General features: G+C 50.5%; 5 protein-coding genes across 20 annotated transcripts; 3 read left to right on the forward strand and 2 right to left on the reverse strand.

The window, feature by feature from the left end:
- The first annotated feature begins 492 nt into the window (after positions 1–492).
- Positions 493–6,751, forward strand: LOC121591949 (aminopeptidase N-like). Of its 2 annotated transcripts, none has more exons than XM_041913201.1 (7): positions 493–1,112; positions 1,557–2,066; positions 2,379–3,157; positions 3,978–4,623; positions 4,698–5,307; positions 5,396–5,673; positions 5,773–6,751. In XM_041913201.1, the coding sequence occupies exons 2-7, from the start codon at positions 1,704–1,706 to the stop codon at positions 6,514–6,516; spliced, it is 3,420 nt and encodes a 1,139-aa protein (XP_041769135.1). In that variant the 5' UTR covers positions 493–1,112; positions 1,557–1,703; the 3' UTR covers positions 6,517–6,751. The 2 variants fall into 2 exon arrangements, with proteins under 2 accessions (XP_041769135.1, XP_041769047.1); XM_041913113.1 differs by having other exon boundaries at positions 493–1,096.
- Positions 6,752–6,817: 66 nt separating this feature from the next.
- Positions 6,818–7,531, reverse strand: LOC121592338 (protein NATD1-like). Of its 2 annotated transcripts, XM_041913854.1 has the most exons (3): positions 7,428–7,531; positions 7,087–7,350; positions 6,818–6,995 (listed from the first exon to the last, which is right to left on the reverse strand). In XM_041913854.1, exons 2-3 carry the CDS (start codon positions 7,336–7,338, stop codon positions 6,882–6,884), a joined length of 366 nt encoding a protein of 121 aa, XP_041769788.1. In that variant the 5' UTR covers positions 7,339–7,350; positions 7,428–7,531; the 3' UTR covers positions 6,818–6,881. The 2 variants fall into 2 exon arrangements, with proteins under 2 accessions (XP_041769788.1, XP_041769708.1); XM_041913774.1 differs by having other exon boundaries at positions 7,087–7,530.
- A 2,562-nt stretch (positions 7,532–10,093) lies between these two features.
- LOC121597892 lies at positions 10,094–14,896 on the forward strand. 3 transcript variants are annotated; one of them, XM_041924191.1, is made up of 8 exons: positions 10,094–10,660; positions 10,747–10,940; positions 11,019–11,076; positions 11,144–12,400; positions 12,486–12,599; positions 13,244–13,678; positions 13,786–14,049; positions 14,318–14,896. In XM_041924191.1, the coding sequence occupies exons 1-8, from the start codon at positions 10,365–10,367 to the stop codon at positions 14,688–14,690; spliced, it is 2,991 nt and encodes a 996-aa protein (XP_041780125.1). In that variant the 5' UTR covers positions 10,094–10,364; the 3' UTR covers positions 14,691–14,896. The 3 variants fall into 3 exon arrangements, with proteins under 3 accessions (XP_041780125.1, XP_041780105.1, XP_041780116.1); XM_041924171.1 differs by having other exon boundaries at positions 10,747–11,076; XM_041924182.1 differs by having other exon boundaries at positions 10,750–11,076.
- A 1,105-nt stretch (positions 14,897–16,001) lies between these two features.
- LOC121596644 (tetratricopeptide repeat protein 21B-like) lies at positions 16,002–21,465 on the forward strand. Its single transcript, XM_041921765.1, has 2 exons — positions 16,002–18,923; positions 19,677–21,465. Exons 1-2 carry the CDS (start codon positions 16,405–16,407, stop codon positions 21,172–21,174), a joined length of 4,017 nt encoding a protein of 1,338 aa, XP_041777699.1. The 5' UTR covers positions 16,002–16,404; the 3' UTR covers positions 21,175–21,465.
- Positions 21,466–21,619: 154 nt separating this feature from the next.
- Positions 21,620–26,908, reverse strand: LOC121600997 (proton-associated sugar transporter A). Of its 12 annotated transcripts, none has more exons than XM_041930108.1 (5): positions 26,711–26,908; positions 25,429–25,992; positions 24,119–25,364; positions 23,063–23,368; positions 21,620–22,977 (listed from the first exon to the last, which is right to left on the reverse strand). In XM_041930108.1, the coding sequence occupies exons 2-5, from the start codon at positions 25,665–25,667 to the stop codon at positions 22,744–22,746; spliced, it is 2,025 nt and encodes a 674-aa protein (XP_041786042.1). In that variant the 5' UTR covers positions 25,668–25,992; positions 26,711–26,908; the 3' UTR covers positions 21,620–22,743. The 12 variants fall into 12 exon arrangements, with proteins under 12 accessions (XP_041786042.1, XP_041786285.1, XP_041785973.1 ...); XM_041930351.1 differs by having other exon boundaries at positions 25,429–26,021; XM_041930039.1 differs by having other exon boundaries at positions 25,429–26,107.
- Between the last annotated feature and the right edge of the window lie 200 nt (positions 26,909–27,108).

Consider the following 27,108-nt stretch of genomic DNA (forward strand, 5'->3'; position numbering starts at 1 on the left):
TCCACCTGCCACCAGGCCAGTCCTGTGCTCCGATACTCATTAGCATTTTTAAAAGCACCGTTAAATTGGGTCAATCCGACCATCAAAACGCTACGGAAAAGGCAGAAGATGCTGTTCGGCGTCAGCGTCACGCCTCACCATCGCCAACGCATCACACCTTGACCTTAATCAATTGGGCCTGAAGCTGGCTGGGCGAGAACAAATGTCGCCGTACTTGCCACGGCGAAAGCAGCGTATGCGCAAGGGGACAGATCTGGTCAAAATTCTGGCCACTGCAGATAGCAATCGGACAAGGCAAACAACGGGAGAGGGGCATCATAATGGACCACACAATGGTCGGCCCGCACACAACCGCAAACGCCGCCAACGATCTTCACCAACACCTTGTCCGTGTGTGGCACGGGCCCCGATGACGTTACGTGGTCAGCAAGCTGGCTGGCTTCGCCTATATTATCTCGCTCATTCGATCCGAGATCCGCACGAGAGAGTAGCGCGCGTTTAGGGTCCTCTACCCGCCGCACAAGTGTAATGATATTTGCATTGTGATAAGCCAACAACCGCCGCCATCAGCATATGCAGGCAGCGGGTGGCGTTTTATAATGCCCAAACCACTCCGCTGCTTCCGCTCCTCCGCCCTTGCCATCGAGAAAAGAACAATATACTTCAATGTATACGAGACACACCCGGGGCTCCAGCTGAACAGGTCCGGGCTGAGCTGAGCTGTATGAGCGAAGCATGCGACAAGAGACACCGGCGCAGGTACGCGCGCAGCAATCACCGAAAACTGCGCAACACAGCAGAGCGCACCACCAACGCCGCCCTCGCGTTCTCTCCTCCCCTCCCTTGTCCCGTCCGCAAAACGAAACGAAATGAAGCGAAACGAAGCGTGGCAAGCGGATTGTCATCTATCTAGAATGGGAGAGATCTCCGACGCTGTGCTGTCGGTGTAAGGCGTATTGCCTGCTGCTGCTGCTGCTGCTGCTGCTGCCGATGGCTCGCGTGTGTGCGCGTTTGGGATTTGGAGTTAGTAACGCGTTGGAACGTCGCCGACTGCGCACTTGCGTCGGGCACACAACGGCCGGGGTGATTCCACATGGTGAGTGAGTGAGCAAGTGAGTGAGGTGTTGTGTGTGTGTGGGCGGGGGGGGGGAAGCGTTGTCCTGTTGCTGATACTGGTAGAGGACATACAAAGCACAGGGCAATGAGCTTCGAAGGTACACTGAACGGAATAGACCCGGGATATAGATTTCCAAAAAATACAGACCTCCTGTGCGATTAAAGCGTCTGCTAGAATCGAAGCATAAGCAACGATTGGGAAAACGGTTGCGCAGCATTCAGAACCAACAGAAATCACACATCCCGCCCGGGGTGTAAAGCTTGCAAAACGGGTTAGGAGCAAAGCGCCTTGGCTTCAGAATTAGCCCACGCTCTCATCCTCTCTGTCTCTCTCTCTCTCTCTCTCTTTCTCTCCGATCCTTCCATCACGTGTTGATTTTTATATACATTGCTGTTCTTACTATTTTTGTTTGGTTTTTGTTCTATCTCCGCCCCGCCAGCCCCAGACACTGAGAAGCTCTCTATCGACGGATTCCGGTTGTTTGTCGCGTCTTTTTGTTTTGTTTTCGCCGTGTTTCGCGCTTGCGTTTGAGCTGAGCCCCTCTCCCAGCAAAGCGAGGCGAAGACGGTAGAGTCGCGCGCACACCATGAACCTGAACGAGTGGGATCGCAAGAAGATCTTCCGCCACGGCGCCACCGCCACCCATCAAACCCCCAGCGCCCAGCAGCACCTGTACAGCCCGTACGGTCAACCGCAGCAGCAGCAGCACCACCATCAACCACACCATCATTTGCCGCACCATGGTTCCCATCATCCGCATCAGGGGGACGCGTCCGAGTACGCGTTCACCGCCTCTGGCTCACCGATCGAGGACGGGGACATCGAGTACGAGCGGAAGGGCGGCTGCTTCGTGTCGATCTGCCGCGGCATCAGCATCGCGGTGCTGATCTTCGTCTTCATCTTTTTCATGGCGTTTACCATCTTCTTCAGCACAAAGTATGCGTACGAGGTAGGTGTGGGTGTGGTGCAAATGTGTGTATGTGTGTTTGTGTGTGGGTACTTGGGTGTGCAGCAAACCCGAATGTCTCTAGGCCCTGACCTTGATCTTGGTCAAAATGGATTTGGCTAGCTGTCACCAATTGGGTTACGTCCAGAACCATTTCATGAAGAATACGTCAAATTCTGGTCATGGGAGGCTCTTAGAGCCCCAAGAAGAACGCTTGGCCATTGAACTTTGTAGTTAGTGGGAGAGTTGTGATGTAGCCTATTCGTTGCTTTTGAATCTGACCACTCTTCACATCTCCTCCACCCGACCAATCAGCACAAACCCAACCTAACGCTCGAAGACTTCCTCAACCATCGGGCCTACCTGATCGACAAGCGGGCCCGCATACCGAAGCACGTGATACCCAAACACTACCGGCTGTTCATCCATCCCGTCTTTAACGAAACGGACCACCCGTTCAGCTACACCGGCATCGTCTGGGTGACGGTAACGTCCAAAAAGCCCAACAACAAGCGCATCGAGCTGAACGTGAAAAACCTCAAGATCCGGCTGGAGAACGTGACCGTGCTGAAGAGCATCCGGCTGACCAACAACGACTTTGACGAAGATCTCGACTGGGACCTGAGCGAGGAGGACCTGTACTCGCTGCCCCGGCTGAACCGCCGGCGGCGACGGCGTCGCCAGGCAGAACTGCCCGTGACCCAGCTACCGCAGGACGCTGCCGGCGCGGACGAGACCGAAAGGGAAGGAGAGGAAAAGGAGGATGTGTCGGGGGAGGTAGCGGGTAGCGAAACGAGAGTGGCCGAACCGGGGACGGTGGATCCCGGGCCGAACAGTAGCGGCAGCGTGGAGAATGCGACCATCATCGACAAGTCCAAGTTCTACCATCATCCCGTGTTTCCGGCCGACGATTTCGTCACGATCAAAATACTGGACATCGAGTTCGACGAGTCAAACGAGAAGATGATCATCTTTCTCGGCACGGAGATGAAGAAGGACATCTACTACATCGTGAAGGTGAACTTTTTCGGCAACATGACGAACGACAAGGGGCTGTACTACACGCACTACGAGGATGATGGTCCCGATCACAGGTAGGTGAATCTATCTTGGGGGAGCATGTCGATAAGCAATGCCTTTTTGTACCATCCAATAGAGCCAAACGATTGGTCTGTTGTAGTGAAGGGAAAAATGAAGTTTTTTTCGGCCGACTAGCTCCGTAGTTTTTTGGAATCGATTCCGGAATCGGCTCCGGAATCGGAATCGGCTCCAGAATTGGAGTCGGTTTCGGAATCAAAATCGGCTCCGGAATCGGAATTGGCTCCGAATTCAGAATCGTCTTCGAAGCGGAGTCGGTTTCGGCATCTCCATAAGCATGGGCATTTGGGTCCAATGATGATCCGTGATGGTCCGTGATGGTCCGTATTGATAGCCGCCGTAAATCAAAATTTACTTGTAAACGATCCATACCCATGGAGATTCCCGGACTGGTTCCGAAGCCGTTTCCGATCGCTGAATCGATTCCGGAGCCGTATCTGGAATCAGCTTCGGAATACATATCTTTGCATTATGGGAAGATCATGTTAACGTTGGACATATGTGGCTATACATGGCTCATAGAATGCTTGAAGGGATCAAAGATAATCAAACCTCAAATACCAAATACCCCTTCTAACGAGCAACGATGTTTGCATTATTGATAATTTTTTTGGTTTCACACCGCGCTAATGTAGCTAGAATCAAAAAAGGAAGTGCAATAAGAGCACCATCGGCAAATGATATATGGTTTTAGCATTGTTATGGCGCTGGAATCAATTGTCCAACGACTCTTACATAACTCTGAATGTGCATTTTAAACTCATCTTCGTGGAAGCCCTCCGCTAACGCCAACCTCTCGCAAATGCTAACCCGCAGACACTTTGCCGCGACCGTGCTGGAGCCGAACAATGCGCGCCGGCTGTACCCGTGCATGGACGACCACAACTTCCGCTCGCCGTTCGAGCTGAACATTGCGCGCAAGAGCGACATGAACACCGCGTCCAGCATGAACCTGGAGATGTCCGAGCCAATGGAGACGGGCGACATCGTGGTGGACACGTACAACACCACCGACATGGTGCGGGCGTCCGAGATCGGGTTCGTCGTGACGGACATGGTGCCGGAGCGGTACCGCATCACGGCGCGGGTCAGCCTGCTCGCCTTCACCCGGACGCGGTACGACGAGAACATCAAGAACGCGACGAGCGTGTTTTCGCGCGCCCTGCAGATCTACGAGCAGTATCTGGGCGTGCCGTTCCCGTACGAGGTGATCCGGTACGTGACGATACCGAACATCGACCACCAGACGTACGAGATCAAGGAGGGCATGGTGCTGTCGAGCGAGAAGCGGCTGATCAAGACGGCCGACTACTTTCCGCCGCTGGACAAGAGCATCAGCCGGGAGGTGGCGAACGAGCTGGCGAAGCTGTTCATCCACAAGCTGGCCGACTACAAGAACAAGGAAACGTACTGGCTGCACGAATCGCTGCCACTGTACCTGGAGGCGCTGGCGTTGCGCAACGTATGGTTGCTGCTTTATTTATGTGGCTGTTTCTTAGTAACACTTTGCTAACGTGCGCTTCCGCCCTTTGACAGATGACGACCGCTAACTCGACCACGCTGGACGACTTCCTGCTCGAGGGCCGGCTGCGCTCGATGCGCGAGGAGATGAACACCAAAACGTCCGCGCTCAACATCTTCACCAACCACTGGGAGGAGGACACGCACTTCGAGCTGGTCAAGTACAAGGGGCTGAGCGTGCTGCGCATGATGAACTATACGCTCGGGCAGCGCACGTTCGATCGGTTCGTGCGCGAGTACTTCCGCTACCGGATGGAGAGCGAATCGATCGACGTGATCGACATACTGAACGGCGGCAACGGGGAGGGCGCTAGCCGCACGGACGGCGTGTTTCACAGCTTCCTGTACAGCTGGAGCAGCCTGGAGAAGTACCCGATCATCAACATCCGGCGGAACAATGCGACCGGGTACTACGAGCTGCGCCAGATACCGCTGCCGTTCGAGGAGGAGCCGGCGGAGCAGCTCTGGACCGTGCCGGTCACCTTCATCAACGACACGAACCAGCGGCTGTTCGTGGAGAAGGTGCGCTGGCTGACGGACGAGGAAAACCTGCTCACGGTCCAGTCGGACTGCAGCACGTCCAACGGCAGCGCGTCCTGGATCATCGTCAACCCGAGCGGCATCGGTGTGTATGGGCGGTAGTCGCTAATTGGGTCGAGGCGCTAATTGAATCGTTCGCGCACCTTTCCTTTTTTTTCCCGGCTCGTTTGCAGGTTATTATCGCGTTAATTATGAGCCGGCCCACTGGATCAAGCTGGCGCACGTGCTGTACGGAAACTTCCACTATCTGCCGTACACGACGCTCGCCATCATCGTGGACGACGCGCTCAATCTGGCCCGGCTGGGGCTGCTGAACTACTCGGTCGCGTTCAACGTGGTGTCGTTTCTGAAGCACAACAACGAGCACTACCAGCCGTGGAAGCTGGCGCTCAGCAATCTCGAGTTCGTGTACCACGCGACGGAGGATCTGCCCAGCTTCCGGCACGTGGAGGTAAGCGAACCCGACAGGTTAAATGAAAAAAAAAAAACAGAACAAAACAAAAAACTTCTATGCGAGCACTCATGTTTGCTGTTTCCCTCTCTCTGCTAGCGCTTCCTGGAGTATCTCATACTGAGCAAGTACGAGGAGATCCAGCGGGGCAACGAGACGGCCCACTACAACCCGCTGATCAAGGAGCTGATCGTGCAGTGGGCCTGCAAGCTCGGCGTCACCTCCTGCATCGAGCAGCACAAGGCACTGTTTCAGGCGATCCTGCGCAACCAAACGGTGTCGCCGTTCGAGCAGCGGGAGGAGCGGCTGCACCGCATCCTCTGCACCACGATCAAGTACAGCGGGCTGGCGGAGTGGAAGCGGGTCGAGCAGCAGTACCGCGAGACGACCGACATCAACTACCAGCGCATCCTGATCAAGAGTCTCGGCTGCACGCGCGAAATCAGCATGATCAAGCGGTACCTCGGGCTGCTGAAGCATCCGCACTTTCGCATGTACAGCAAGGAGATACTGACCGCGATCAGCGAGAACAAGGTGGCGCTAAAGTACACGCTCGACTTCCTGTTCAACGAGTGGCTCGATGTGCGCCTGTACCTCACGCTGCAGGACATTTCGATACTGCTGCGCAGCATCTCCAACATGAACGAGTTTAAGATGTACGAGCAGATCTTCTTCCGCTACTCGTACACGTTCCAGACGATGGACAAGGAGATACTGAAGCGCATGCGGGACATCATCATCAAGCTGATGGTGTGGCGGCAGGAGATCGCGCCCGTCATCGAGTTCCGCCCGTTCGACTTTGAGCGGGACGGGGGCGAGTACCGGGACGCGATGTACCTGTGACCTGTTGGCGTGTGGTTGGTTGATTGTTTTTTTTTTTTTTGTTCAGCCCAGCAGCTTCCTCAGTTCGTTATGTAGCTTTAGCCGCGTTTCTGATCGTTACTTGTTTAGGGTCGAATTTTAGTGCAACCGGCACAGTTAGGAATAGGATTTATGTGTGTTTGTTTGGTCAATAAAAAGAGGCAGTAGATTGAACAAACGGATGCGTGGCCCCTCTGCTCACCCTTACAAAAACTTACCCACCGATGCGATCCTGCAGCGAGATGCCCTATCTTTCATCTGTGTTTAACATAAATGACCGATGTAAATCATTTCCTCGCTTTATTCGCGCTTGCCGTGCGTTTGCATGAATGTGCAAACCCTGGTGCTCATTCCGTTACGTAAGCTTTGTACTTTGACTCGTTGTCTTTGAAATACTTCACCGTAAAGTCACACTCCAGCTTCACCTTCAGCTGTTTTTCGATCGCATATTGGAAGGCCGCCTGAAAGCAGGGAAGGGAATAATACGTGTTCGTTTCTTACTTGTTTGGCACCGCTTTGTTGCTGCTTGTTGGCCCGTTTTTCCCCCCTTACCTCGGCGAGTTGTTTGCCCAACCCTTTGCCCTTGCCGGCATCGGGCACAAAGGTGTGCTCCAGGCAGATGACGTTGCTGGTGCGGTTTTCCGAATATTTCAGGTACGCCTCATCACTCTTTCCCAGAGCGATGACGAATTTCTCGCGCTTGGGATCATTGCGCACCGCTGCCGCTGCTAGTGTCGCCGTACCGTACCGGCGGTTCGTGCTGAGGCGAGATGCAATCGTTCTGGCGGCCAGTAGGCACGACATTGCTGCGGTGCGCTGAATGGTTGATAGTTGTTTGCTTTAAAGAATGTGACACAGCCTCTTGCAGGACGTGTGCGGCGGCTACCATTTACCTCTCTGCGGGCTGGATAAGGAAAACGGAAATCGGGCGAAATGCTGGTAGTTATTGCGCGCTAGAACTGGGAGGACATGATAATCACGCAAACAGACGAATGAATAAATAAACAACAAGCTGTCAAATTGCTCCGGCGCAAAAAACAATTGTAGCGTTTCGTGTATTTTCAAATGAACCGTTGCAGCAGCTCAATTACGACCCGGAGGTGCGAGCAGCTGGCACGAGCTGGTTTAGTGAGGCACGCAGATGCAGTTTCGTACGAAAGACAAGGACAATGGGCCTACATTGAAAAAAGAGAGAACAATCGTAGCGATCAATAGCTGCAATGATTTTCTCGGTGGCCTTTTTCAAATTTTCAGATTGCTTTAGGCCAGGGCCCAAGCGCCACAGATTAAGCTTAAACGACTGGAAAATTGAATATCCATAGGAAAAAAATGAAAGCTTCACAGCTTCATTGGTTTGATCAATAGATGGCGTATTACAACTCATCATTATATTGCTATCCTTTTCTTGCAATGTGTTTCGACAAGTTTCATCTTATAATGACCTATATAGCCTTCTAACTTTCTGAGCAAAAATCTATATGAATGGTCGTGTGGTCAGATACGTGGGTATCAACACCAACGACCATTACTCAAATCTCACTTGCTTCAGTACTGGTGGTTTCTGTTGGAGTTTAGTATTTAAACAATCGTATCGCCGTTCTAGTTCTAGCGATGCATAACTTCAATGCGAAACCATACAACAGTACAGAGGAAATGAGAAAGCTCTCCTCCAAGCGAGGAAGCTCCACAGGTTGGGTATCCCACAAACAGATGGCGGCGCCACCAGCTTTTTTGCTATTTTTAGAATGCATGAGTCGTTTGCCGTCTGCTAAACGAAGTCTTTCTATATTCCGTTTAGGTAGAGAATTTGAGGCGTTTAGAAGGCGTTTAGTGGTCGTTTAGTGGATTTGTGGCACTTGGGGGGTCTCCAAACTACGGCCCGCGGGCCGCATGCGGCCCTCAAGAGCTTATAATGCGGCCCACGATGACTTTGCCAGACTTAAAATAAATAGTACGTTATGTTGACTTTTTCAAATAAAATTGTATTTTTTACTTTTCTTAGACAAAAATCAAGCTTTAGTAATACGAAGCTGTACAAGTATCGTTAGTATTTTGTTATAAAAACGAGATTCAAACGTTCTCTCATCAGTTAAAGGTAGCGTCAAATGGCCCTCAACATAGTTATTTTTGAAGCAATGCGGCCCGCGAGCTGAAAAGTTTGGAGGCCCCTGCTTTACCCAAGCGCCACAGATTAAGCTTAAACGACTGGAAAATTGAATATCCATAGGAAAAAAATGAAAGCTTCACAGCTTCATTGGTTTGATCAATAGATGGCGTATTACAACTCATCATTATATTGCTATCCTTTTCTTGCAATGTGTTTCGACAAGTTTCATCTTATAATGACCTATATAGCCTTCTAACTTTCTGAGCAAAAATCTATATGAATGGTCGTGTGGTCAGATACGTGGGTATCAACACCAACGACCATTACTCAAATCTCACTTGCTTCAGTACTGGTGGTTTCCGTTGGAGTTTAGTATTTAAACAATCGTATCGCCGTTCTAGTTCTAGCGATGCATAACTTCAATGCGAAACCATACAACAGTACAGAGGAAATGAGAAAGCTCTCCTCCAAGCGAGGAAGCTCCACAGGTTGGGTATCCCACAAACAGATGGCGCCACCAGCTTTTTTGCTATTTTTAGAATGCATGAGTCGTTTGCCGTCTGCTAAACGAAGTCTTTCTATATTCCGTTTAGGTAGAGAATTTGAGGCATTTAGAAGCCGTTTAGTGGTCGTTTAGTGGATTTGTGGCACTTGGGTAGGCTGATGCAAAGTGCCACAATCGTGCCACGATACGATTGTTTAAATACTAAACTCCAACGGAAATCACCAGCACTGAAGCAAGTGAGATTTGAGCAATGGTCATTGGTGTTGATACCCACGTATCTAACCACACGACCATTTATATAGATTTTTGCTCAGAAAATTAGAAGGCTATATAGGTCATAATAAAATGCAACTTGTCGAAACACATTGCAAGAAAAGGATAGCAATATAATGATGAGTTGTAATACGCCATCTATTGATCAAACCAATGAAGCTGTGGAGCTTTCATTTTTTTTCTATGGATATTCAATTTTCCAGTCGTTTAAGCTTAATCTGTGGCGCTTGGGACACACATCGTACAGAGTCGTGTTTGTTTGTCTCGTTCAATGGCTGCCAAAGCACCACCTCAGAGTGCTGCTCTTTATTTAAAGCCGCCTGTTCACCACAAGATGCATAGATTGCAAGGTGTATAGAGACGATAAGGTAAAGCTGTTCAGAGCAAATTGCAATTTATCGGCTAGACTGAGTTCCGAGCCTTGAGTTCCGAGCCTTGAGTTCCGTTATTAAAATCGAGAAGAGCTGGAAAAGGGTATAGAAAATTGCAAGCGTTTTGACATAAATTAAATAAATAAATAAATTAAATGTCTCTGCGATAGCGCCCGGCAAACACGATAAAAATTCTACTTCAAAATACATACACCTTGAATTTGGTCCAAACAACATCACCTTGTCATACTCATACACCTTGATGCGGATGCATCTTGTTTGCAAGTGAAATGAGGTTGACAGCGTGACGTTTTTGGCGGACTTCAAGTGGGCTGTGTCAAGTCGAGACGCAACGAGCTGGTGTGCAAGTTAATTCGCGAGAATCAGCCCAGTAGGTCGCTATTGTTATAGTGTCACAAGCCGCAAGAAACTCAAACTACCTCGAACTACCGTGTGTATATATTGGATATGCAGTAGAATTCGACCTAAACTGGAATGTAAAAGCAACTGCGTCATTTGTAGTGTGTATTACCGCTTGCTTTGTTGCATCATTTTCTCGCTAGTGATCGTAGCGATGAATATTAAGCCGAAAAGCCGCCCATGGCCAGTTGCGCCGAAAAAAACCATACGGCTTCGTATTCCCGGCCCTCGGGGCAAGTGTTTCACAAACCGTCCCGAATGGGAAGAGCGGATGACAGCGAAACAAATCAAGCCAAGACCACGTCGAATGGTGTTCCGCATCAAGGAGCAAGCGAACATCCACAACAGCATCATTCAATATGTACGCGACAATGCCGAATCAGACAAAAGCGATGATGATGATGAGAATGATTCTGGAACGTTGATTCCCGATAATGATGTGTTGAATAGGTAAGTTAGATTCCTGGAAGGCTGTGTTCTTTGCTACACTTCTTTGCTCACTAAGGAAGGGCTCATGTTTTAATGGAATTTCGCAGCAGCATGGCATCAATCAATATCAGCGGAAGCCAGAAGGAAATTGGTCACAACAGCGGTGAAGCCATCAACGAGATCCGGGACTGTGAAACCGAACCGCACTATCAACACCTTGCAATCACTACAGCGTCACTCAACCCTGAACATGCCACTTACTCCGAACCAGGTGTAACGGATGTGCTGACACAGCTGCGGGGTAAGTCCAGGGAGTCTGTGCAGGTCCGCCGCCAAAACGATGGGCCGTCTGTTCCGGCATGTTTGGCATCTTTTTCAGAATCCCTCGACGAAGAGATGTGTACAGTAACACCACTCCTTGAACTATTTGCGATGAGGTAAAGGTGACTTTATAGGCTTCAATGCATGAAGTAGTGTGGTTTGTATTTATTTGTTATTTTGCAGCGCAATCGCATCAACGGAAACAGATGCCGATACTGAGGATGAAGAGGAGATGGATTATAGATACATTCGCAGCAGCTTCGCCTCACAAACAGCACTGCAGTACTGGCTAAACGAACTTGAACAGTGTTTCGAGGAAGCAAAACTATTGGCCTCGGCTCTGGGTATTGACCGCATAGACGACAAACAACAGTACGAAGACGACGAACAGTATGAAGACGACGAAACCCTGTATGAAGATGCCGAACGGCAGTATGTAGAAGACCCCAAGCCCACACCTGAAAGTAAGGCTTACCAGCAACAGGTCTTGGGTAGATTATGGGCATTGCTGGCGCGCAACAACGGTCCACCAAAAGATAACTGTGAGGTGGACGACTGTTTCGAAGCAGGTAATGCATCAGCTTCAAACACTGACATTGAAGACAACGAAATACAGCTCAGAGACAGTGAACACTGTGATGACGACGAAATACAGCGCAAAGACAGCGAACAGTGTGATGACGACAAAATAGAGCTCAGTGACAGCGAACAACAGTACGATGACGACGAAATACATTACGAAGACAACGAACATCAGTACGATGGCGACGAAATACATTACGAAGACAACGACAACGAAGCCAACAAGTATGAAGAAGTCTCCCAGGCCGTAGCTGATTGGAAAGCCTACCAAAAACGGGTCTCACGTACGTTATCGACAATATACGAGGCACAATCGTATGAGGAAGAGTACCTAGATCAGAGCATTGACCGTATAGGCGACGAACAGCAGTATGTATACAACTCCCTGTCTATACAGCATATGAAAGCTTACGAAGAACAGAAGGCACGTAGAATATTGACTCTGCTACAGCGCATGGACGATACACCTAACGAAGACTGTGAAATTGAACACTCTTTCTACTTCAATAATGCATTAACTTCAAAAACTGGCAATGAAACCTACGAACAGTACATAGACTACGAACAACATGACAGAGAACCACAGGCCATAACAGATGGGAATGATGACCAACGACTTGTAGCACATGGCTTATGCACATTGTTAGAGCGCAAAAATGGTCCACCAATAAATGACTGTGAAAGTGAGGACTCTTCGCGTGAAAATAATCGTTCAGACGACGAACAACAGTACGAGGAAGAACCCCTGCCCATAGAGCACTCATGGTACGGAAAAGACCCGTCCACTTCAATCAGTCTGGGAAGCTCCGACGCTGATATGTCAACCGAACAAACGAGAGATTCTGGTAGTAATTTGCGGTAAGTGTGGCGGCTCCATTGAAGAAGCATTAGCAGGGTAACGTGGAACTTTCCTGCAACTAACGTCCTTTATTTCTTTGCACAGAGAACCGAGTGAGGATTCTTTCTTCGAATATGAACCAGAAGCTTCAAAATCTCCGGTTTGCAGCGAAGCTGAAATGTCAATCCAACAACTAAAATATCCTGGTGGTTTGTTGAGGTAAGTTTCACCCCGTTCGACGGAGTCGCCCAGAGTCGTTGGGAGTCGGATTCATCCGGAGTCGACCAGAGTCGTTCCGTTCGGAGTCTTCCGAAGTCATCCGGGGTCGTCCGGAGTTGTCCGTGGTCGACCATTCAGAATTGGCAGTCGACCCGAATCGGAGTCGGTTGGAGTCAACAGGAGCCGTCCGTTGTAATTATGATCAGGCATTTCATTTCGTTTTGTTTTTTGTCTTTCAATTTGCACGTGCACTTCGTATACAGGCCTTTGCTTCGAAGGCCGACTCCGGACGACTTCGACTCAAACCGATTCCGGATGACTCCGGATGACTTCGAACGACTCCAGACGTCTCCAGACGACTCCGGGTGACTCCGGATGACTCCGGGCGACTCCGGGCGACTCCGGGAGGTTCTGAACGACTCCGGATAATGCAGGGCGGACCTACCTTCCGGAGTCGATTTCGAAATTATTGGAGTCGGATCGGAGTCGACTCCGGATTTTGTCAACTCAATACTAATCCTGACCCTTTGTGATTTGTTTCTATTCTATGCGTACGGTTGATTTCGAATTACGCTGCTCTAATTCTAATCTGAAATAATTCCGGAGGTATATTGTTTAATTATATATGTTTATATCTTTTGCAGCAAATTCGTGCAGGATATACCCGAAACTATTTCTATCGCAGAAATTGATACTGATGCGGACGAGATCGATGACAAATATGAATTGACTAAAACCGGGCTTGCGAAATGTTTTGTAGACTATTGGATTGACAAGCAAGAACATTATAACATTGAGGCGCAAGCGTTGGAAAAGGCTCTGAGCGTTGAGCATGTAACCGACAAAGACTATGGTACAAACTATTCGCCAGCACCTGGTCGCAATAATGATTGTACTGGAGCCGTTCCACGACAGCATGCTGCGCCGAAGCGTCATGTTAAAACTGATCCCAAAGATGTTGCGATAGTGGACGATGCGATTCGCCACGACAATAACACTCCAAAACCTAGCTTCCTCGACTACTGTGATGTAGAGACACCGTGTCTGCCGAAGGTAACATATGATAAAAATTACAAGCGGTAAGTGTAATGTTTTTTTTTTAGGAGAAAGTAGAAAATCTGATCCGCAGTTTTTCTAAAAGAAAATACGTATGACGTAATGACATGTGTTTTTGATATATCTACAGATCATACAAATCAACAAAAGCTGTTAGAGATGCTATCGATGACAAACAGGAGCCTAAGCGCATGATGATTAATGGCCACATAATACTGGTCGAAGCAACTGGCCCTAACTGGAAAGCATTGCCAAAACATCAAGCCGTAAAGTATGAACGGAAGCAGTCGATCAAGGCGAAGTCAAGGAAGGATGATACCCAAAGGCGTACGCGGCACAAGAATGCTACCAAAGAAACTTCGAACAAAGCACCATATCTTAATGATTGGTCAAGGCATGGTTTATTTATCGTTTTCCTATCTCTTCCTTAACTTCACTTATGTTAGATATTATTTATATTAATATCAGGCAATCTATCCTAGAATGGCATTTCTAACCTCTAACTTGACGTAGGCATCGAATCCAATCGACTTTTCTGAAGCTGGATATTTTTTTCTTTTTTCGATTAACTGAAAATTTCATAATTAACTGAATTTTTCATGATTAACTCAGAAATATTTGCAAGTTATTGAATTTTAGTTGTTTTTATTTCGATTTTACAGCACATCTTTTTTACATTCAACCACATCGCAGGGCCGAACCAGCAAATTCATCGATTACACTACCGCAGAGAAGGAATTGGATCGCATAATTAATAGCTGGGGATATACGATGAATGCTACCGATTACATAAACGGCTTAGAACGGAGCCGGCAATCGCAGGTACCGATGCCACCAACTGACGAATGTGCCAGGAAGCAGCGGGGCGATGATAGGCGGCTGGGAAATTTCATCCAAAATATGGGTGTACACAAATTCCCGATGGGGCACTTGCCCACAAACAAAGAGCTGATCGCCAGCGATCCGTGCAAAGAGATCGTGGCGGGTTTGCGGATGCTCAGCACGCAAAACGCAAAGGACCGTGTCGATCCTTAATATTCGGGCTTAAGAAGCGCGCACTCGCGACCGACAATCATCAATTGCGCGAAACGAACGTATAATAATAGTAATAAGAGGATAGAATGTGTACGAAAATGCATACTTGTTGCGAACTCAAAAAGGAATTACATAGAAATCGAAATAAAGCAGGCATGTCCGGCACGCGTGCGATAAACGCTCTGCCTAACTATGTTTTCTCCCGACACAAATGCATTCTGCGGTTTTCCGTTTCTTAGAAAAAGATGGACAAACTGGATGGACCAATATGATCAAAATAGAGAAGATTTTCGAGAAGGCACACAACATATTCAACAGGCTGGAGACTGCCAGTCTTAGCTTCTTCTTGAATACGCACATCCAACGACATTCACCAGAAACTGATATTTTTTTTGCGATTCTTAATATGCATTACAATAATTGCTTTAATCAATGTCCATTGGTCAAATAAAGCATTTTTATCCAAAGTCAGTGAAGTCTCCCTAAGATGTAGGCTCTTCGCGGTGAACTGTTTCTTGAAAGTGAGCATCACGACAGTTCCGTCATATTCCATACATATTTTGTCTCTTCAAAATGGACATCTCCCTAAGGCGAATATTCCCTAGAGCTGCATATGCGATTTGGCTGCCTAGAATATCTAAAATGATTTTTGGAATGGCAGTGAAAAAATAGATCAAAGGATGCCCAAGGTTTCTTGGATGCTCCATACTCATAGAGCTCTTTTATGCCGGACTAATGTGACAATTCGCACGTCTGACGAATGTAGCTCAGTCCGGCTGTAGCTCAATATACCGAAATAGGCACGAACTCTCTACGCACTCGCGAACTTACCAGTTCAAATGACTTGGCCTAACAAAAAATGGTAATATGTATTGAATACTATTGTTACTACTGTTGCAAACATTTACACGACTCAAAACAATAGAAAAAACACCCGTTTTTACAAAGTTTTTGATTTTTGGTTTGAACATGTAACAGACAAAGTTCGTGTTGCGTTCACACTTGCGGCGTGCGTGCGCACCACGAACTGTCCGATTTTTATCCATAAATTTGAAAATAAGCTAAGTTCGTGGAACGCGCGAACTGTCACATTCATCCGGTGTGAAAGAGCTCTGAAGCAATGCGGCCTGCGAAGTGAAAAGTTTGGAGACCCCCGACGTAGAGCTCCATTGTATTGCGCCATCAAAAGTAGCTAAATTTTGCAAACAGAGCTACATGTTTCGCTGTAAAAAAAAAAGTTAAAGATGTATAAAATAGGTCTGGTCACCCTGCTGCAAGGGCAAGCAAACAGGTTGACACCTGTCACTTTTTGCAAATGTGAACGGCTGTGTAATTCTCGGTGCGTTTTATTTTATTCATTGTTTGTTTGTTCAACCGGCCATAAACGAAGCTAAATAGTTGGTAAAATATCGTGCCACCAGTGTAGTGAAGTGTATTAGTGAATCTTTCCAGCAAACAGTATTTTTTCCGTCCGCAAGCGCGCTAAAACCGGAAAGAGCTGGCCCGGTGTATCGGAATGCTTTCGTTGTGTGTGTAGCGGGGTATCAGGGTAAAAGAACCGTTACTATGGCAACGCACCGGTTGTAAACAAAGGAGGCCAGTGCGGCCGGAAAGAAACTGATCGCTATCAAATCCGTCGCTTTTGGCGTAGACCCGCAACCGATTGCTTTGACCCGGCAGTGAGTGGACGAGGGACAACGAAAAGTAAATAAAAATGGACGAGCACGATTACCGGAGCGTGATTATCTACCATGCCCGCAATCGGTACTACTACACGATGCAGCGATCGGCGCTGGAGGCGATGGCCAAGTACACGAACGAGGTGAGCTTCCGCTTCCTGAACGGGCTCGCCCTGATACTGGACGGCTTCCGGCTGCAGGAGGGCATCCGCGAGCTGAACCAGCTGCGCAGCGAGCCGGACCTCGGCATGGCGGTGACGCTCTGCCTGATGTACACGCACAAACGGTGCCACGTCGTGGACAAGGAGGAGCTGATCAGCCTGGACGGGCAGCTGAAGGAGGAGCGCAAGCGGCTCACCGCCCAGTCGGCCTACTACGCCGCCCTGTTTCTGCACCTGAGCGGCAAAACGGAGAAGGCGAAGGAGTACGCGGACAAGGCACTGCGGCTGGCGCCGAACCACGCGGACATGCTGTCGCTCAAGGGCTGGTGCGAGCTGCAGCTCGGCCGCACGACCAACCAAACGCTGGAGCTGTTCGGGCGGGCCCTCGAGCTGGGCGGCAAGCAGCTGGACGCGTACCTCGGCCAGGTGCGGTTCTACCAGCTGAACAACGATTTCGATGCGGCCACCGCGGTGCTGAACCAGGTGGCGGTCGGCTTCCCGACCGTCATCATACCGCTGGTGGAAAAGATGAAGACGCACCTGGCGAACTGGCACTGGGAGCACACGGCCGAGCTGGCGAACCGCATCCTGGCGGAGAAGCCGGCCAGCCTGGAAGCGCTCACGGTCAAGATCATGGTGCTGATCGTGAAGGAGGGCAACTGTGGGGCGGGCGCCAGCGCCCTGCAGTACCTCGCCAGCTCGGTGGAGAAGATCGAGCCCGGCAACGGGGAGCTGTTCCTGCAGCTCGGCCAGCTGTACTCGGTGGTGTGCGGACGGGACGCGGGCGTGCTGGCGGAAACGTTCAAGCTGGTCGAGCGGGCGGTCAAGCTGAGGGGCTCGAACGCGGACTACCTGACCGAGCTGGGCTACCAGGCGATCCTGCAGCGGCGGTACCGGGAGGCGGTGGCCCACTTCAAGACCGCCACCAAGGTGAACGACAGCTCGATCCGCACGCTGTGCGGGCTGACGCTCTGCCAGCTGCTCGAGAGCGGCGTTTCGGACCAGGTGAAGCAGCAGCTCGAGTTCCTGGCCGAGATACAGGGCCGCACGCCGAACCCGCTGCTGCTGTACATGACCGCGAAGTTGCACGCGGACAGCGACCCGGCCAAGGCGACCGAGCTGCTGCTGGCCGCCTCGGAGGCGCACTTCAAAAACCTCAAAGCCGTCCCGTACGGTCCGGAGTATCTGCGGCTGTTCAATCCGGACTTTCTGCTGCAGCTGGTGCACGAGCTGCTGGCGCACTCGCCCGTCAAGGGCATCCTGTCGGTGGACACGCAGCACGCCACGCCGGGCGAGCTGCAGCAGCATCCGGTGCTGCTGCAGGCGGCCAACCTGCTCGAGTCGGTCGTGAAAGCCTGCCCGGGCCTGGTCGAGGCCGTCTATCTGCTGGCGGTGGTGCAGCGGCTCGGCGGCGAGGTGGCGCTCGCGACCGCCACGCTGAACCGCATCCTGCAGGAGCTCGACCCGGGCTACTCGCACGCGCACCTGCTGCTGGCCGAGGTGCACATCGAGCAGAAGCAGTACCAGCGGGCGGCCCAGAGCCTCGAGATATGCCTCAGCCACAGCTTCAAGGTGCGGGAGAACCCGATGTACCATCTGCTGTACGGCATGATACAGAAGCACCAGCAGCAGTACGAGGACGCGCTCAAGAGCTTCACTGCGGCGATGGGGCTGTGCGGCATCAGTGCGACGGTCGGCGCCGGTGGCACGCCGCTGAACGCTTCCACCCCGGCGAAAGCTGCCGTCCCCGACGGCCAGCAGCTCAACATAGCGGATCGGCTCACGCTCTACCTGGAGGTGATTGAGACGCAGCAAAAGCTCAACCAGCACACGGAGGCGCTGAAGCTGCTCGAGCTGGTGTCGGCCGAATTCGGCGGCACGTCCGAGGAGGGCCGGCTGGTGCTGGCGATGGCGGACTTTTATCTGCAGCAGGGCAACCAGACCAAGGCGATCGAGCTGCTGAAGCGCATGCAACCGAACCAGCCGTACTACGTGCAGGCGAAAACGAAGATGGCCTACATCTATCTGCACCAGCGCAAGGATCGGCTCGCGTTTTCCCAGTGCTTCCGCGAGCTGGTCGCCAACTGTCCGAGCGCGTCGAGCTACCTGATGTTGGGCGATGCGTACATGTCCATCCAGGAGCCGGACGACGCGATCAAGGCGTACCGGGAGGCGATTCGGCAGAGCCCGCACGATGCGCTGCTCGCGAGCAAGCTTGGCCGGGCGTACGTGCGCACACACCAGTACCAGAAGGCGATCGCCTACTACCAGGAGGCGATACTGCACCCGGAAAACTATCCGCTCAAGCTCGATCTGGCCGAGCTGTACCTGAAGCTGAAGCAGTACCAGAACGCCGAACAGACGCTCGCCGACGAGCTCAACAGTCGTGTCAGGTAGGATCGATATGTGTTTTCTTTTGTTTTCAATGCACAATTTTACTAGCGGTGGGACCTACCCGTTTCCGTGTTCGGAATCAATTCCGGAGCCAATTCCGATGCTGAAATCGATTTCAGAGCCGATTCCGGAGCCACTTCCAGAACCGACTCCGGAGCCGATTTTGGAGCCGATTCTGGAGCCGGTTCCGAAGCTGGTTCCGTAGTTGACAGAGCCGATTCCGTTTCCGAAGTCGATTCCGGAACCAATTCCGATGCTGGAATCGAGTTCGATTCCGGAGCCGAGTCCGAAGTTGGCTCCGTAGTCGATTCTGAAGTTGACTTCGGAGCCGATTCCGGAGTTGATTTGGGAGCCGATTTCGGAGCCGATTCCAATTCCGGAGCTGATTCCAATTTCGGAGCCGATTCTGATTCCGTAGCCGATTTCAAAGCCAATTCCGATTCCAGAGGCGGTTCTGAAACCAATTCCGGAGCCGATCCCGATTCTGGAGCCGATCCCGATTCGGGAGCCGATTACGGAACCAACTCCGGAGCTTATTCTAGAGTTGACTTCGGAGCCGATTCAGGAGCCGATTACCGAACCAATTCCAGAAACTGATTCCGAACCTACAACGCGGAATCGATTCCGACCAAAAATTCATTTTTCCCATCACTTATTTTAACATTACTGTGACACTTTTCTATATCTCTCTCTTTTTTTCTCTTTCTCTCTCTCTTTCTCTATTTCTTTCTATCTCTTTCTCGATTGTACAGCGATTCGGACGAGCTGTCGGCGTTGCAGGTGCGCACCAAGCAGTATCTGCTGCTGGCCCGCATCCGCGAAAAGGCCGGCCAGCTAAATGCGTCCCTCCAGACGCTGAAGGAGGCGCGGGAAAACCAGCTGAAGGTGCAGCACCGGCTGCTGCTCGACCAGACGGCGGCCGGGCTGCCGGGCGAGCAGCACAAGATGCTGGCCCGGATCTGCGTGCTGATGGCGGAGCAGTCGCAGGCGATACGGGACAACGAGCAGATGATACAGCACTACCGGGAGGCGCTCAAGTACACGCCGAACGATACCGGCGTGCTGGCGGCCCTCGCCCGCATCTACATGCAGCTGAACCGGATGGACGAGTGTCAGGCGACGTGCGTCCAGATCGTGCAGCTCGATCCGAACAACGAGGTGGCGCTGGTGATGATGGCCGACCTGTCCTTCCGCCGGATGGACTTTGAAAACGCGGCCTACCACTTCTCGCAGCTGCTGCTCTACCAGCCCACCTACTGGACGGCGCTGGCCCGGCTGATCGAGGTGCTGCGGCGCAGCGGCACGCTGGTCGAGGCGGCCACCTTCCTGCAGCGGGCCGAGGAGGAAGCGACCCGGTCGGACGGTGAGGCGGGCCTGAGCTACTGCAAGGGGCTGTGCGAGTGGTACCGCGGCAACCCGAACAGTGCGCTGCGCCTGTTCAACTACTGCCGGCGGAACGAGGAGTGGGGCCAGCAGGCGATTTACAACATGATCGAGATCTGTCTCAACCCGGACGGCGACCTGCCGACCGAAGGGTCCGTCATCGACATCGGGGCGGACGATCTCGAGATAAAGGATTCGCGCGCGATGGCACTGCGCACCGCCGAACGGCTGCTGAACGAGCTGAAGCCCCGGCCGGGCGTGCTGGACAACGAGGCGCTCAACCATCGGCTGCTGGAAAACTTTCTGCTGGTCGCGTCCCGCCACAAGCACAACGTCGAGCAGGCGCTGCAAAACTTCACCGCCATCGCGTCCCAGGACGAGTACATCGGGGCGATCTACGGCATGGCGGTGACGCACGTCATACTGAAGCAGGGCCAGCGGGCGAAGAACCAGCTCAAGCGGGTGGCGAAAAACGCGTGGACGTTCGAGGAGGCCGAGTATCTGGAGAAGTGCTGGCTGCTGCTCGCCGACCTGTACAACCAGGCGGGCAAGTACGAGCTCGCGACCGATCTGCTGAAGCGCGTGCTGCAGCACAACAAGTCGTGCATGAAGGCGTACGAGCTGTGCGGCATCGCGTTCGAGAAGGAGCAAAACTATCGGGCCGCCGCACTGTACTACGACAGCGCGTGGCGGTACTGCGGCAAGTCGAAGCCGAACGTCGGCTACAAGCTGGCGTTCAACTACATGAAGAACAAGCGGTACGCGGACGCGATCGACATCTGCCAGCAGGTGCTGAAGCTGCACCCCGAGTACCCGTCGATACGGAAAGACATTTTGGAAAAGTGCCGCAACAATCTGAAGGTGTGAGGGAGGGCAAACCCCACTGCTGGACCACCACTGCAAGGAGTGGATACACACAGCAAAAGGATGGCATGTATACGTGATCTCAAGCGAACTAGGGCATTGGCAAACATTGGCAGAGTGGAAGATCATTTTTAACATTCCCAACATCGCACAATTTCACAAACGATGAAATTTATACACCCACCAAGTGCACTTCCAGTTTGGTACATTGTGTAGCACACACCTTTAGGCAATAATATTTATTCACCTGCATATGGCAGTTTAAATCGTCGAAGGCGTTCGCTTTCATTTGAGGAAAGAAAGACCAAATGTGGGGACAGCGCTACAAGTACGTATATTATTTATATTAAGTTCTTTCACAAAGGATCGGCTGTATATTGTAGGGCAACAGCTTATCACGTACGCTTTGTCCAGTGTATAAGTAAACGTTTTTCCAAGCCATCCTTTTCTTAATTTATTGTATCCATAATTAAAATCATACAGTTTGCAGAACGAAATAACTACATTGAGATTCAGAAACAATTGTTTAAATATTCACTGTAATGACTTAACATTAACTTCTTCTTCCTTTTATTATTCGTTTTCGCACTGGTATATCTACCTACGGTGGCCTTGCAAGATTCTTAAGCTTAGTGGTATCATGTACCGGGATAGTGAGAAACCCTCGCTTCATGCAGATAGCCCCGAACTTAACAACCCTTGACCAACTAAGTACATTTTACAATATTCACAGACAGAGCTATGGTAGTATTATTAATAGATTGATTTATTTGTTCATTTTTAACCTACCTGTTTATACTTTGGTTTAGGTGTGTATTCATAAACATTTGATTTATTCATTAATGTATTGTTTAGGTAATTAGGTAATTTGCTCGAGTTAACTTCTATTACATTCGTCGTACATTTTCTTAATATTACAATAATTTTGTTGCATTTGGAAAAGAAAAATGAGACATTTTTGCGCTAAAGATGGTGGCAAACGAGGCTTATCAGTTTTTACCAATCAAAGATGAGGAAATAGTCTCACGACTTTTGACCCTGATAACCATAACCATCTATAGAGAATTTCGAACTAATTATGTTTTTATAATCTTTCGATTCTAATTTCCAAATGAGAAGTGACACAACGTTCGCAAAGATGCAATATTCAAACATATTTGGGCAAAAGAAGCTTAACAAAATTCGTATAGTAATGTGACTCCTACATCACACACTTATATTACATATATCAACAGCAAGTGGACATTTGTAAAGAATACTAGTGAAAATTAACGTACTCACAAGCAAACTGGACGAACGCTCTGTCCCTGTTTTCAGCTTCCCTTTTTTTATACGATTCTTGTGCTTCATTATAAATGTTAATATGAAATGCGAACTACAAATTACCATCGCAGATAACTATGCGGTGAACGAGTCTGGGCTAAAACTTACAAGAAAGATTAACATACACACCCACGTTGAAGGGCGTACAAGTTGCTAAGGATGCATGGTACTGGGGATAGATGCCTACACTTAAAACGAAAGCAATACTTGTTTTTCCTCTCATTTCATTCGCTGCACGGGTCTGGACATTCACAAATTCAGATACATAATTTGGGTGGCGGAAAGGGCACCGCAGAAGCTTAACATGGCAGCGATCGTAACGACGGCCGTCGTTGTGCCGGTCCAGGCCACGATCGATCCCATGCAGATGGACAGCACAAACTGGGCCAAAAACACCATGCTGCTGACGATGGCCACGTCCGTGCCGAGACCACGGATCGCACCCGTGCTCTGCTTTGCAATGCCACATTCATTTACTTCGAACTGCAAAAAAGAAAACCGACAGAGCATATGCGTTGAGTTAGGTGGCTTGAATGGTCTTCTCGGTTGACTATCGGTTGACACTTACCACACCTTCCGAATGGTAGTGTGCGACTAGCAGATAGGGCATGGTGAAGAGGGTGGAATACATGACTCCTGCAGTCCAGCTAAACACGATCACCCCGACACGGTGCTTCGACAGGGCCATCAGCGACATCCCCAGACAGTAGAAGAGCAGCCCGCCGACGTAGACGCTCTTAGCCCGGAAGCGCTTGATGAGCCTTTCGATGATCAGGGAGTAGCAGGCGCAGGACAGCGAGTACATGGCCATGCCCCAGCAGCCGAACCGGACGCCCGCTTCGTACAGCAAATACTTTTCGGTACCGTCGAGTGCCTGCAAAAGATGCAAGATTTAGCAGTATCATACTAATAAAATCTTTCAAAATATGGAATCAATTGGAATATCGCAAAAAAAATATCAGAGATATGTGAGCCATCAACGATTTATGTAAACTCTCTGTTTCTAATCTACAAGATTTCAAGAAATCAAATTGTACTAGTTTGTCACGTCAACTATTAATTGCGAGCTAAATTTGCAGTTCAAATGCCAAAATCCTTATTTAAAAAAGACTTTTACGAACATGATGAGTCTTGTCGCGCCTCATCCTTATTTCCCAGGGCACTGAGTATTCCAGTAGAAGTAGAGTTACCGTCACCAGAGTTCCAAGAGTAAGACTTCATTCCGAAAATAACTTAAAAAAGCCTAACAACATGCCTCGTTCTCATGTTTTAAAGATCTTCTGTAATTCATGATCTTTTGTGCTGAAATGCTCCATACTTTGTACTGTTGGGTCCCGTCAATCTCAGCTGGTGAAATTGGCAAATTTCGTGGATCTAAAGACGCCAAATATCTAATATTTAAACATGTTCAAAGATTCACAAATATTCGCGAAAGATTATAATTTTCCGATGATTTTGGATTCCTTCAAGGGCGAAGCTGTTCGATAGTTCCTGAATCACATGCTTCTAGTTGAAGATTCAACATTCAACCTACTTCAAAAACAGTGTCCCAAAGCCCCACACATCTGGCGAAAACCCCGGCAGCTTCGATGCACCTGTCTTTTTCGCAGCGAATCGGTCTTACCTTTGGGTCCCCATCGAACACAGCCTCGCCGACAAAATCGGTAAAGTAGAGCGAATAGCAGACGTGTGCCATCCAGCAGAACAGGTTCGTCAGGCAGACCATCCGCAGCGAGTGCGGCATATAGACGATCGACAGCAGATACATGCTGAGCGTAACGGTTGGCTTGTCGCCTTCCGCGCAGGGCGTCTCGCGCCCATTCTCATCCACGCTGCGCCTGACACTGCTGTCCACATTGGCGTCCCCATTGGCGGGCGATTTGGACGCGGGCGGACCGCTAAAGCTTGTCTCGGTGAAGTTTTCGCCCGGCAGTTCGTCGTAGTTGGCGTTGGCCGGCGATGCCTCCGGCTGGGACCGGCGGTCGTGCCGCGTGGCACCGTACGTGGCCGGTTCCTCGCTGTTGAGTCGGTTCGAGTGCCCCTCCACCGGTGGGTCCTGCCGTTCCAGCTCTTCCTCGAGTATCCAGAGCGGGATCTCGCTGAAGCTCGTCACGGTGCAGAGGACGCACACGATAAAGATGACGGTGATGAGCGAAAAGACGGCCCGGACGTGCCCGCCGAGCACGATGCCGAGCGAGGTGCTGTCCCAGTCGATGCCACCGAGCGAGTAGCCCATGAACCCACCCAACCCGGCCATGATGGTGAAGGTGGATAGGCCCCGGGCGTGGTCCTCCGGCACGGTCACGTCCAGCAGGAACGCCCGGGCCGGGCTTTGGCAGGCGTCCGCGTCGAAGTCGAGCAGCACCGTGCCGAGGATGGTGAAGAAGATGCCCCACGGATGGCGAGGCCGATGCTCGGGAGTGGTCGGAGGGATCACGGTGGACACTACGGGATCCACCGTGCTCGTGTCCAGCGGTTCCTGCCACACCAGACTCGCTGGCGTACTGTCGCTGGTGCTGTTGCCACCAGCCGTTACGTTGACCGCGTACGGGTTAAAGTCGCCCATCGCGTACCCAACGTCCTCACCGTTCGGGACGAGCAGCAGCCCGAGCAGTACGCCCAATGACAGCAGCATGATGAACGGTCTTCGGCGGCCGAACTTGCTGCGACACCGGTCGCTGAGCGAACCGAGCACGGGCGTTAAGAAAAAGCCGACTAGCGGCGACAGACACCACACCAGCGTCATGTGCTGATGCTCAACGCCAATCTTCAGCAGGGTCGGCGAAACGAACGCCGTCTCGGCGGCGTAGGAAAATTCGATCCCCATCACGGCGGCCGAGATGCGGATCAGCTCCAGGCGTGTCTTGCGACTGGAAAGTAAGCGCAGGTCAGAACATTCAGACACTAGCCGCTTATCAAAGCGGATGTACCTACCGATAGATGTGCGAGAAATCAACCGCACCTTCGTTCCAGCCCGTCCGCACACCGTGCTCGGTATCCGTGCCTATCGGGTCGGATGTGTGCGACGGTCCGGCCTGCAGTATCGTGTCCTTGAGGTACTGCCGCACACCGCCCGGGTGTCTCTCGCGCCACTCGCTGCGCCATTGGCTCACGTTCGAACGGAGCTCGTGCCATCGTCCCGCCACTCCTTGATAGTCGTGCAGTTTGTCCATGGCTTGGATTGGCTTTCTCTCACACTTTCACAGTACCTAACTAGCTCCTGGATGAGTCCAGATCCTCTACTAGCGACTACTAGCAACAGCACATAACAGGCTATGAAGCTTTCGTTTGTCTGATTGATGAGCAGAAGCAGCTGCTAAAGCACTGTTTCCCATCTATCACAGTCCTAGCGGTGCTGATGCTTTAATGGTTGAACCCGTTGAATACAGTTGAGTGTTGAACTAGATGCTGGCGGCTGTCGACCATAATCCTGCGCTCGGCAATGTCGTCATCTTTCAAACTGAAGGCCCGAACCGAATGGTTTAGGGAAATAGTTTACTATACAATGGATGTAAAAAGCAAACAAACTGTTTTGTTGAATTAGATGCTTAACACTTGCGATATCTCCTCATGCTAGATCACGTTGCATCACGGAACACAGGCTCCCTGCAAACTTAAACTGTGAAGATCTTAATAATGGAGTGCTAGTTTCTAGCGTTACCCAAGGCACTGAGTTGTCAGCACTTAGGACGGTGGTGTGCTGATTACCCTTGGATTAAAATGTGTGCAGTAACCGCGCGTACTGGGAGTTAATTAGATTAAGCAAAGAAACAGTTCCATTGTGGTGCACGCGGAAGCAGGGTAGCGCATGCACTGTTATGTCGTAAATTGTTTTTCAGATTATAAAACACTATTCGTCACATGGAGGGGAATACAAAGGTGAAATATGGTTTTGTATATTACACACACACAAACACACACACAACACCGATTCAATTTAGTCTCAACCGAAGTAGTTATGGTAGATTTAACTTGCCGATTTGATACTATACTGGAGAACTTCTAATAGCGTTAATTGTTCGTTTCAGTTTTTTGAAAAATAATTACTTTGTAAAAAGTAACTAGCAACAATATTAATTAGCAACAGGTTTACATAACATACACACTCATGATCACACATTCACACGAGTACATTCACATTAGATTTACATACACACACACAATAGATGCAGTTGTAAATTGCAAAACCGAGCTAGAATTACTAAAAACCCAATACCCAAACCCTGGAACAACACGCTGGGGGCAACTGTTGGTACGTGTAGCGTGCACTAGAGCCAGTCAGCACAACTAGCCTCGACGGGATCGCTATTAGCTCTGAAGTTGCTCACACTGCTGGCGGTACGTCGTCCCGCTGGAACCACCAGCTCACCAGTTGTTCCGCGCGCGACTGATGCGACCCACCGAATCGCACGCCCGCGCTCGGACACAGAGCCGACACGGTGGATCGAAGGGCGACGGAGCGGGGGGGATCCCGGGGCCAGAGACGAGGAGCCGTCCAAGTAAGTATGTCTTCCGTTTGCAGTATACTTAGCGAAAGCGAGGGATATCTATTGGAGTTGCACTAGTCGGGATTCATTTGTGGTTTTTTTGTTTTCTTTTTCCTCTTCTTTAGTT

This window comes from Anopheles merus, chromosome X (assembly GCF_017562075.2).
Source record: "Anopheles merus strain MAF chromosome X, AmerM5.1, whole genome shotgun sequence".
NCBI lineage: Eukaryota > Metazoa > Arthropoda > Insecta > Diptera > Culicidae > Anopheles > Anopheles merus.